Source organism: Sinocyclocheilus rhinocerous, unplaced genomic scaffold (genome assembly GCF_001515625.1).
Source record: "Sinocyclocheilus rhinocerous isolate Xijiao unplaced genomic scaffold, SAMN03320098_v1.1 scaffold739, whole genome shotgun sequence".
Taxonomy (NCBI): Eukaryota; Metazoa; Chordata; class Actinopteri; order Cypriniformes; family Cyprinidae; genus Sinocyclocheilus; species Sinocyclocheilus rhinocerous.
In genome coordinates, this window is record NW_015635049.1 from 20,152 (window position 1) to 31,874 (window position 11,723).

The following is an 11,723-nucleotide window of genomic DNA, read 5'->3' on the forward strand; positions in this document are numbered from 1 at the left end:
TTCGACGATCATCTCAGGGATATTCGCAAGGCGTTGCAACGCTATCAGCAGCACAGGGTGAAGTTAACAGCAAAAAAATGTGAACTGTTCAAAAACAAGGTGAGGCTATTGCCTGAAAAGTAAAAGGCCAAACAAGCCTGCCAGAGCTCCATTGACCAGCATTGTGAGTACATACCCCCTTGTGATTGGGTCCATTGATTTCCTGCATTTAGAGAGAAGTAAAGGAGGCTATGAGTATATACTGGTCGTGATGGACCATTTTACCCGGTTTGCGCAGGCTTACGCGTGCCCCAACAAAGCCGCCAAAACTGCTGCTGAAAAGATCTTTGGAGATTTTGTCCTTAAATTCGGGTTTCCAGCTAAACTCCATCACGACCAGGGCAAAGAATTTGAAAATCAGCTGTTTGCCAAGCTCCAGCAGTACTGTGGGATTCATGGTTCCCGCACCACCCCTTACCATCCACAAGGGAATGGCCAGGTCGAAAGGTTCAATAGAACCCTGCTGGCCATGTTGAGAACCTTAACAGATGAGGAAAAAGTTGACTGGAGAAGTTCCCTTGCTAAGGTGGTGCATGCATATAACTGTACGCGTCATGGATCCACAGGCTTCTCGCCATACTATCTCCTCTTTGGCCATCACCCCAAACTCCCAATTGACCTCATCTTTAGCCTGAGCCCCTATGATGCAAGTACTTCACCCCAAGAATATGCAACCAAGTGGAAAGAGAGAATGGAGGAGGCTTACCAGTTGGCTTCCAAGATGGCTCGTAAGAGTGGGGACAGAGGGAAGGAGAGGTATGACAGGAAGGTTCATGGCGCAGAGTTGTATCCAGGGTGCAGGGTCCTTGTCCGAAATCTCACGGAGAAGGGTGGACCAGGCAAACTCAGGTCTTTCTGGGAGGAAAAAGTTCACATAGTAACTCAGAGGAAATACCCAGACAGCTCAGTGTATGAAGTGCGACCCGAGAATGGTCAGGGGCGAACACGAGTGCTTCATAGGAACTTGCTGCTACCATGTGATTTTCTGCCTGTTTGAGAACAAGAGACACCCAGAAAGAAGAAAATACAAGTAAAGAAAAAGGCACTCAAAAGTACAACCAGTAACAGAATTCAACTTACCAGCTCAGAGGATGAGGATGACTGGAGTCAGCTGATGAACCTGTGAAAAGCATTCTTAGACCCGATGCAGAGGAGTTTCAGCCCCGGAATGAGATAATGCACCTGGAACACTTCAATGTGGATGGGGAACAGCTCCAGATGACAGCAGAGGAGGAAACAATGGAGGAGCATTATGAAAGGGAAGAAGAGGAACGACAGGAGGATATGGTACATACAGAACAGGCTGAAGAGGAAGGGCGGCTGAAATTCACCTTGGACAAAGAAGAAGAAAGAAATACAGCAAATTAAAATCTTACCAGTGACGAGGCTCACGATGAGCACCAGCAGCAGCGAAAGTATCCTTTGAGAATTAGAAAAAGCACAAAGACTTTCACATATGATATCCTAGGTCAGCCAACACTCACTTAGTGTTGAAGGTAGTATTTTAGCTATTAAAATAGAAAATGTGTTTATAGGAGTGTTATAGTTGTTGCATTAATTAGTGTTTTTAGATACTGACGTGTCATAAAATGTTCAGGTATTTGTAGTTTTGTAGGGGGAATTATACAAAAGATGCATTAAGTTTATTCCTGTTTGTTGATGCCATTCAGTTTCTGTAGGTGAACTGCTGAACACAAGCTCAAGAGGACACTGCGGATGGAAGTTATTATGAACTCTGGCAGGATGTGATTGTATGTTGCGATTTATAAGGGAAAAGTCCAGAGTAGATGTGTCCTTTGTGAATGTTTTCTTGAGAAGGATGAATGTTCAGGTCAAAAGGTGAAACCTATTTTGAAAATGAGTACTTTACCTGTGGGTATTCCAGAGTAGTGGTGGTTTATCATAGTGCACGATGATACCTGCCACACCCATGTTAAGTTGAGTGGGGTTAAACGTGATGTGACAAGACTGAGATAGATCAGTAGACAGTACTCAAATTGACCCCTGAACCTGTTTATGTCATCCCTTAGAAATGTCAAGGACATGATGTGCTTAGTACATGTACGGGAATGTCGGGGCAACATTACATTTTTGAGGGGAGAGTGTGGAAAACATAGAAATTATGCTTATAATTTGTGAACCCCCCCCTTTAAAAGAACATACGGATGCATGTGGGGTTTTGTTATTTTATTGTTTAATTTAATCTAATGTTATTTTTTTATTTACAACTGTTTGTGTACTTTGATTCAAGGGCATTGTGAATGATGCATAGCACTATCAGGCGCAAGTGGGCCAGCAAAAAGAGTTTCGGGGTCCTGATGATTCGGCAATGAGGGAGAGAGAGCGATGCGCCATGTTTGTGCTCAGTTTTTTTTCTGCTCGTTTTGTTTAATAAAGACCGGATCTTCATTTCATCACGCTTGTCTATGGTCTCATACTTCAAGTGTGCAACAATCACCTTCACATACTTTTACCTTAACTGTTCCCTCCTGGTGGAATGACCTGCCCAACTCAATCTGAGCAGAGTCCTTTGCCATCTTCAAGAAAAGGCTAAAAACACATCTCTTCCATCTACACTTGACCCTCTAACACTAGCACTCTCTATTCTATTTCTATTTTATCTATTTGTATTCTACTACTTGCTTCATTTTTATTTAAAAAAAAACAATAAATGCTGTAAAACTAGCGTTCTGTATTTTTTCTTTATAAAAATGACCCTATAACACTATCTCTATTCTTTTTCTATTCTTTCAACTTGTTTTCTTTATATTTATTTTTTTTAAATGACGCTCTAACACTAACATTCTCTATAATTTTTCTATTGTATCTACTTGTTTTCTGTTTATTTATCATTAAAAAAAAAAAAAACTTGCTACGTATAATGCATTAGACGAACCGAGACTTGTCAGAGCACTTAAATATTATTACTCTTCTTTTGGTTTTGATTGCTTCTGTTGTCATCATTTGTAAGTCGCTTTGGATAAAAGCTTCTGGTAAATGTAAACTTAAGACTGACTAAACTCATTAAAAACAGTTTCTGTAAGTGGTGAATGTATGTGTGCATCATAATACCTCTCAGTGATGAGTGGGGCGGGGCCGAGAGCCGTGGGAACGGAGCCAGGCCGGTGGAGTTAATGATAATGAGCAACACCTGTGCCACTCACCGGTCTCGCGTTCCACAGAGGAGCTCCGGAAGGATTAAAGGAGGAGTAACGACAGTGAAGGACGCGAGAGGACCAGGCCTGGACTTAATTTTGTGTTTTGTGTGCGGCAGTCGTCCGTGAGGGGAAGTTACCTCCTTCTTCCCGTTCTACGAACTGTGTTACAGTCTGACACAGCGTGAATGACCACACATAGGACACACTGTGAATTCTGGGTGGGGAAAGGTTGTCTTAAGCTCCTGGAGCAGTGAGTGTTAGAACCTTGTCACTCGGAGAATCAACGTTTTGAAGCTGCACAGTGGACCAGAGTAAGTGATGTGTTGACAGTTTTAGAGAACACGGCTTGTAGAGTATGGTAGGTGTTTGGTGAGAGAGACTTGGAAAAAAATTGACAACACCAAGTTTGATAAAGTCATGGAAATACTTTCCATTACAACACACAAAGCCCTTAAAGCTAGTTTGCATGTCTCTCATTGCAATACATTATCAAAGGCTTCACAATACATTTCTCCTAGATATGCCTAGTACAAAAAAAGAAAAGCAGTTTTATCGCAATTTAGAAACTGTACTAAAGGGATCAAATGAGAATCTGCTAAGATACTGAATAAGCTGAAATTGTGGGAAAATTACTTGTGCCTATTTTGTCCATTTTGACTTTATTTAATTCTTATATGATCTTATTTAGGATCTCATGAGAAAGGAAAATCACAAATGAGTGTCTTTAATATGTCTTTAATATCTGAGATAAAGTAGAAACAAAAACAAGAACTCAATGAAGTCTGCACACCAATGAAAGCAAACAATTGGCACTACAATCATGCAATCATAAATTTTGTGTTTTGCAAAGTTTGCTGCTTCAGTATTTGTAGATTATTTTCCCACATGTTTCTATGGTATACTGAAAAACAATGATAAGCATATTAATGATAATGAGCAACACCTGTGCCACTCACCGGTCTCGAGTTCCACAGAGGAGCTCCGGAAGGATTAAAGGAGGAGTAACGACAGTGAAGGACGCGAGAGGACCAGGCCTGGACTTAATTTTGTGTTTTGTGTGCGGCAGTCGTCCGTGAGGGGAAGTTACCTCCTTCTTCCCGTTCTACGAACTGTGTTACAGTCTGACACAGCGTGAATGACCACACATAGGACACACTGTGAATTCTGGGTGGGGAAAGGTTGTCTTAAGCTCCTGGAGCAGTGAGTGTTAGAACCTTGTCACTCGGAGAATCAACGTTTTGAAGCTGCACAGTGGACCAGAGTAAGTGATGTGTTGACAGTTTTAGAGAACACGGCTTGTAGAGTATGGTAGGTGTTTGGTGAGAGAGACTTGGAAAAAAATTGACAACACCAAGTTTGATAAAGTCATGGAAATACTTTCCATTACAACACACAAAGCCCTTAAAGCTAGTTTGCATGTCTCTCATTGCAATACATTATCAAAGGCTTCACAATACATTTCTCCTAGATATGCCTAGTACAAAAAAAGAAAAGCAGTTTTATCGCAATTTAGAAACTGTACTAAAGGGATCAAATGAGAATCTGCTAAGATACTGAATAAGCTGAAATTGTGGGAAAATTACTTGTGCCTATTTTGTCCATTTTGACTTTATTTAATTCTTATATGATCTTATTTAGGATCTCATGAGAAAGGAAAATCACAAATGAGTGTCTTTAATATGTCTTTAATATCTGAGATAAAGTAGAAACAAAAACAAGAACTCAATGAAGTCTGCACACCAATGAAAGCAAACAATTGGCACTACAATCATGCAATCATAAATTTTGTGTTTTGCAAAGTTTGCTGCTTCAGTATTTGTAGATTATTTTCCCACATGTTTCTATGGTATACTGAAAAACAATGATAAGCATATCATAAAGTTTAAAGGCTTTTATTGGCAAAAAAATACAATGAGTCAATATTTACAGTGTTGACCCTTGTTCTTCATAACCTCTGCAATTCGCTCTGGCATGCTGGATATTAGCTTCTGGGCCAAATCCTGACTGATGGTGATCCATTCTTGCCTTATTAGTTCTCAGAGTTGATCACAATTTGTGGGCTTCTGCTTGTCCTTTTGAGGACTGACATCAGGTTCTCTATGGGATTGAGATCCATGGAGTTGCCTGGCCACGGATCCAAAATTTCAATGTAATGATCTTCGAGCCACTTCTTTATCACTCTTGCTTTGTGACATGGTGCTCCATCATGCTGGAAAATGCACGGATCATCACCAAATTGCTCATGGATCGTTGGAAACTTTCAAAACAGTGATTTTTTTTTTTCTTTTTTCTTTTTTTTGTGAAAAGTTCATTTTTTTTGGCCATGTTAGCAATTATTTAAAATGCATCTGATCACTCTTGTTTGTGTTAAAACAGTTTAAATGAGATTTTGCCCAGATTTTCATTGTGGTCTTTGAAAGTTCAGAAAGAGATACTGATTTACGTAAAACCTACATATAAACATAAAAATAGGATTAATTGGTCTGAATTTTATAGATTCTGTGTTTTGTTTTCTTTTCGGTCTGTCTATGTATTTCTTCAGTAAGCATGAGACTTTGGTCACTATTCTAACCTCAGTTCAACAGTCTGGAGCCCACTGGCTTGTGGTTTTGGGGACGAGTTCAGAGAAAGTACTAATACATTCAGCACAGTGTACAACATTAAGTTACTGTCTGAAAGTGACTTAACAGAATGCACCAGTTCAACTTTCTCCAAATATTTTCCAGATTCCTGGATGCAAGTCCTATCCATCTTTTGGGGAAATGCCTGGTGACATCCCATTGAGTGATGTGAAAACTGATCCACGATATGTCTATGATTTCATGTCTCGTACAGATGTAGCATGTAGAGTACAGACAGGCAGATTATTGAGCACAGATGAGGATAGACAAATGTTATAGTTTAAAGAACAAGGAGAGAAATTATCCAGTTGACATGGTTAATGATGTCCCAATGCAACTACTGTTTCAAGTTGTTTATTTATTTGTTTGTTTGTTTGTTTGTTTGTTTGTTCATTCATTCATTCATTTATGCTAATTGGTGAAGGATTATAGTGAAACATAATTTCTGGAAAAAAATATCTCCCTTGTCTAATTTTATAACTAACGTTTTTATGTAGGCCTATCCTAATTATACACAAACACACACACACACATTATATATATATATATATATATATATATATATACTGAACAAAAATATAAACGTAACACTTTTGTTTTTGCCCCCATTTTTCATGAGCTGAACTCAAAGATCTAAGACTTTTTCTATGTACACAAAAGGCCTATTTCTCTCGGCCCGGATTGGCTAATCGGGAGCACTGGGAGGATTCCCGGTGGGCCGGTCTGTTTTTTGGCCACGAGGGCCGGTGTTGTCATGCCACTGGGTTGAACTATGCTGTTCCTAGGCTGCCTGCACTCATAGCAGCCCCACTCTTTTTATTTATTTTCTCGCAGGCCATATTATTATTTTCACCAGATCATATCAGTAACAAATTCTCAATTGATAACTAAAATAGATAACTAATCATTCTTTTTGCGCAAATCATTGTTTTATTTGTGATAGGCGTTTGAGGAAGGCTTTTATAGGCTTTAAGACCCAGCGGAATTCTCTGCCGGCTGCTCCCGCTTCACAGCGAGCGGGATTCGCACTAACTGCACCATTCACCGTCCGCTTTTTTATTTTACAAAATCAGTTTGGTCGAATGCGATGACATTTTTTGTATGACATTTGAAATTCTTTTTAGAATAATTGTACATAAATAGGGTAAGCAAAACAATTGTGATTTATTTCTAAGAACTTTTTAACTGCAGGCAGACTTAGGCCTACATTATGGTACAGTTCAAATTTCATGCCATTTGTATTTTCACAGTATTTTCACCTCAGTTACACGTGTGAAGTCACAATTCTATAATGGTACAATTTACTCAGGCCGATGACATTTTCTTTTGACCCCCCTGACAGCGGAACCTTGCTCAAAAAAAAAAAAAAAAATTAATTGTTGGAGATATGCGAGCAAAAAATAATAGATAAAAAATGTATAATAGAAAGCACAAAGGCGGCACTGAAAAGGCCAGTAAAAAAAAAAAAGTGGGCCGGGTGTGTGTTTTGTGTGTGTTAGTGTATAATTAGGATAGGCCTACATAAAAACGTTACACACACACACACACACACACATTATATATATATATATATTTACATTTAGTCATTTAGCAGACGCTTTTATCCAAAGCAACTTACAAATGAGGACAATAAAAGCAGTCAAAACTAACAAAAGAGCAACTATATATATATATATATATTCTATGTATAATTCTGTGTGTGTGTGTGTGTGTAATACCATTAGGTTTTCGTTAGGTTTTCGTCGTTTTAAAAAATGTAAAAATAATAAAGTGTACGAACAATGCAATAAAATGCATGCATCGTTTGAAAAGATAGGGTTTTCTAAGATTGTGTAAAGTGATCTTAATGTTACAGAAAGAAAGAAAGAAAGAAATCGTTTTTTTTAATTCAGTCGTCCGATGGAAATCGAGATGGCAAAATGAGTTTGTTTCGTTTACGTTACCATGGTGAGACGCACAAGCAGCGCTCACAGGGTCTGTGCAGAGTTAAGAGGTGTAAACAAAACCATATCAAGTGCAATTAAATTATTTTAATTATTTAAGCCTCAGACTAACCCAGGCTGTTGCTTATCAAACAGCGGCGTAACGCAAAAGAACGTGAGTGCAATGACTTCAGAGGTTGATGAGGAAAATAACCCGGCTGGAAGGTGTTTACTGGGAAACTGGGTTGAGGAGGTATGTTTCACACAACATATTTAAATGATCCTGTAGGCTGAGGCTTAGCAAAGTTTTGTTTGTCGTCCTGGTGGTACATCTGTAGTTACAATATGAACGCTTCACCTTCACCTGACATGTTACACTTTTCTCTTTTCTTTCACGCGTTTCAGAGGGCTGCTGCATTGCTAGACAGGACCGGGCCTAGATCATGTGTTCATAAATACGGACACACAGGGATTCTTACCATGGAGGTGGCTGCTAAAGTACAGGGGATTAGTACATTCAAAGCTACTTTCAATTCTCCTAAAAGCCTTGGTGTACGACAAAAGGGTAGGTTAAAATGATACAGGCGTTATAATAAGGATTTTATAAATTCATAAATAAACATTTGCTGAAAAACGACACAGAATGTTGTATTTATGTTTTTTCAGCTGTTTTAACAGATGCTTCTGTGATTCATTCTTGACAACTTATGTCAGCCAGTAGGGTTTATCTGTGATGCCCATAAATTATCTGAACATTTTAAATGTTTTAAAGACATAAAACACATGCATAATCCACAAATGTAACCACATAGTAAAAATGCAGAACTGGACCAATAGTAATAGTGACAGTTCTGTCAGCTGACCTAGGGATTAAAAATTACTTTTGCATTATTACATTTATTTGACTTATTGTTAATTATTAAAATTCCTTTTCGTTCTTCAGCTTATATAGTACTCCACGGAGGTCCTTTCAAATAAAAGCCCTCTGTTCTTTCTGCTGCATAAATCTTATTAATAAACTTCACTGTTGTTTTCATTTTAGGAAGCCGGGCTGAACTTTTGGAAAATGACCTCATCAAAAGAATAAGGTAGCTAAATAAGCAAACATTTACTTTAAAGTTTAATGTTTAAGGACCTCATTGTGTGTAAAACACGAATGACATTTTATGATCCTCCCACATTTCTTGTTTCATGTGTCAGTAGAGGAAACGGTGGGAGAGGAGTATGAATGTTTGGATGTAAGAATGTTTGTGTCATGGTTAGATTCATAGTTCAATTAAATAATTTTATTTTTTATTTATCATGCAACATTCTAATTCATTTTTGAACATGACCTTGACAACAAGTCTCAGACCCCAGACAAGTGGTTGTAATATTGTTTTTAAATTAAAAGAGAGAGAGAGAAAACTATCATGCTGAAGTGAGACAGTACCTCATACCCATAGAGCTGGTATAGGCAGGCATGAAAAGACAAATACTCTTTTATAGAAGAATTTAATTTATCAACAGCAAGTTCACATTAAATCATTTTCGCTAAACTGCTTCACTTTCTAGAAAAACAGTCAATGGATCTAAAGGTGAATACTATTTTATTTATGCAGTTCTAACATAAAGTACAAATATTTAATCTCATTTTTAGCATCAGAATTCATTTCTTGTTTTTATATAATCGTAACACATTAAGGCTGAGTTGGCTCTTCCTCTATGTCAGATTGCTGTCACTGTGAATAAATGTTAGACAGACGTGCATACATATATTTCAATCTGTTTTGTTTCCACCATCTGTTGATTTAGAGAGACTTCTTCTGCTTCACTTGGTCATGAGTCATTACTTCATCATCTCCAGACATCATAGTGACTGTGTATTTTGCAATATTAAAAACCTTTTCAAGCAGATGAGCTTTATTAAACATCTAAAATCAATAACAGGATATCAAAATTTTCTTCGAAACTTTTTGGGCCTGAAGCAAAGATGGCAGTATGCAATTTGAGTACTTCTAGGCTACATGTGTCAGCTGAACAACTGCCATTGAGATGAACAGATCTCTCTCTCTCTAAGTATATTAGAACTCCTTGATTGAATCACAAATACAAACCAACTATGCAGTTTTTTAACATAACATTGTAATCTATTTTACAGCGATCAGATACATGCAGAGATGAACACAGAGCCTCCGGCCCCTGAGTTGTGCTCTGTGACCAAAGCAGACTACAAGGTGGAGGGCTTTAAGTCTGTCCGTGCACCACTGACCACGGTCTGTTTCTATTCACCGTAACCTTTAAATATAATATTATTGCTGTAACTGTACTTTTGGATATGTGTGCACTGGTGTGTGTGGATTTGTGTGCCTTTCGGCATTAAACAGCTTGTCTCTTTCAGGATCATGATTACACAGCCATCACATTTTGGAGTGATAACTATCAGAAGATTCAGGTCAGGATCTACTGTGAAGTTTCAGTCAATATGTTTATTTCTTGCAGCACTGGAGTGGGTTTATGAGCAATGTTTCTTCTTACAGGGTGTGACAGCAGTTAAAACTAAGGATCATCCATTTAAAAGAAATGCCACTTTTAGTACACCAACCGGTGAACAACTAGATCAGCTCGACGACACAGTGCTGTACCCATCAGAAAATGATGCTTTGTGACGAATGTAAAAATATCCACATTTGATAATTTCTTCTATCTTCTTTCATGTCATAATTTTTGTCGAGTTTATAACCAGCAATAAATTTGTGTAATGTTTTCCATGCCAAGTATGACTTCCTGACTTCACAAATGTTTTAATGAAGAGCAAGTGACTAGTTAATTCTCCTCTAATAAAATAAATGTACTTGTCTTTGCAGCCAAAGGAGAAAATGGTTATTTGGGTGCAGATGGCAGCCTTTTTCACTCTGAGAGAGGAGAGCTCTAACCATTTGCTAATACTCTGTTTCTTTGGATCAGGATGGCTTACTTTCACACAGCTGTGCTGTCAATCAGAGCTGCTCTGTTGCTGCATCTTGTCGCTCTGTCGCTGCATTCCTCTTTCATGCTTTCAGCAGGGATTAATGTTGGGTAACTATGGCAACAAGTAATTTTAGACTTCATTAATTCAGTGTTTCCCTTTGTTTTCACAAAATTTGTTTTCTCTGAGGAACTTGACAGAAAGTCTTTGAACTGGCTCGATTCCTAAACAATTTAATGTTGTTGCCTCAACGTTAAATACATTTAAATTATATTTTTTAAGTTGTTCATTTAGATCTATTCTGTCATGTTTTTTGTGTCTCGCCAAAATTCAGTCCCTGAACAGTATCATTGTTTTTATACCTGTTTTATGTCTTCCTAATGAATTACACGACTCCCAAAGTCCTAATTTGAAACCATCAGATAGTGATTTTGACTTTTAGTTAAGTTACTAACAATTGCTTTTTTTTTGTAATGAACCATAATTATAAATTGAAAGCTATGATTATATTTCATAAAGCCCTGGCCAAGCATGTTTTTACTGAGTATATCAGTGCCAAGCTTTGGAGGATGACCTCTTGGCAACAGGACTGACTGTGACAGAGCTGCTAGTGGGCGGTAATTAAGAATCATGGGGGCGAGAAGCGGCTGTGAACATGAGTGCGTGCGCACACACACACACACACACACATGCAGTCCACTGAAGGCACAGATGCCAAATGGATTCTTAATGATCAGACTATGATGACGTCATCCCTATTTACCACCAAACTGTTGAGTGAGCAGTAATGATCAGGGAGTTCTTTAACAAGCAGACAGTGTATGGTTAAAGAGAGTAACACTAAATGCTTTATAATATGGAAATACTGAAAATGTTGTTCTATTATTTGTTTAAACTGATATGTGTGTGTGTGTGTGTAGGTGCTCAACAATTTCTTGCTGGTGGATGCTAACCTCGGTGAGCCGCTGGAGGATTTCGTCAATGGTGGGGGAGGAGCGCTCGCCTGTGACAGAACCCGGAGACAAAAACAAGGAAA

General features: G+C 38.2%; 1 protein-coding gene across 2 annotated transcripts; it reads left to right on the top strand.

Annotated features, from left to right (window-relative positions):
• Nucleotides 1-4,345: 4,345 nt before the first annotated feature.
• Nucleotides 4,346-10,583, top strand: LOC107746477 (sperm-associated antigen 8-like). 2 transcript variants are annotated; one of them, XM_016560703.1, is made up of 7 exons: nt 4,346-4,458; nt 7,897-7,993; nt 8,146-8,305; nt 8,783-8,828; nt 9,881-9,995; nt 10,121-10,174; nt 10,260-10,583. In XM_016560703.1, exons 2-7 carry the CDS (start codon nt 7,925-7,927, stop codon nt 10,386-10,388), a joined length of 573 nt encoding a protein of 190 aa, XP_016416189.1. In that variant the 5' UTR covers nt 4,346-4,458; nt 7,897-7,924; the 3' UTR covers nt 10,389-10,583. The 2 variants fall into 2 exon arrangements, with proteins under 2 accessions (XP_016416189.1, XP_016416188.1); XM_016560702.1 differs by lacking the exon at nt 4,346-4,458 and having other exon boundaries at nt 7,769-7,993.
• The last annotated feature ends 1,140 nt before the right edge of the window (nt 10,584-11,723 follow it).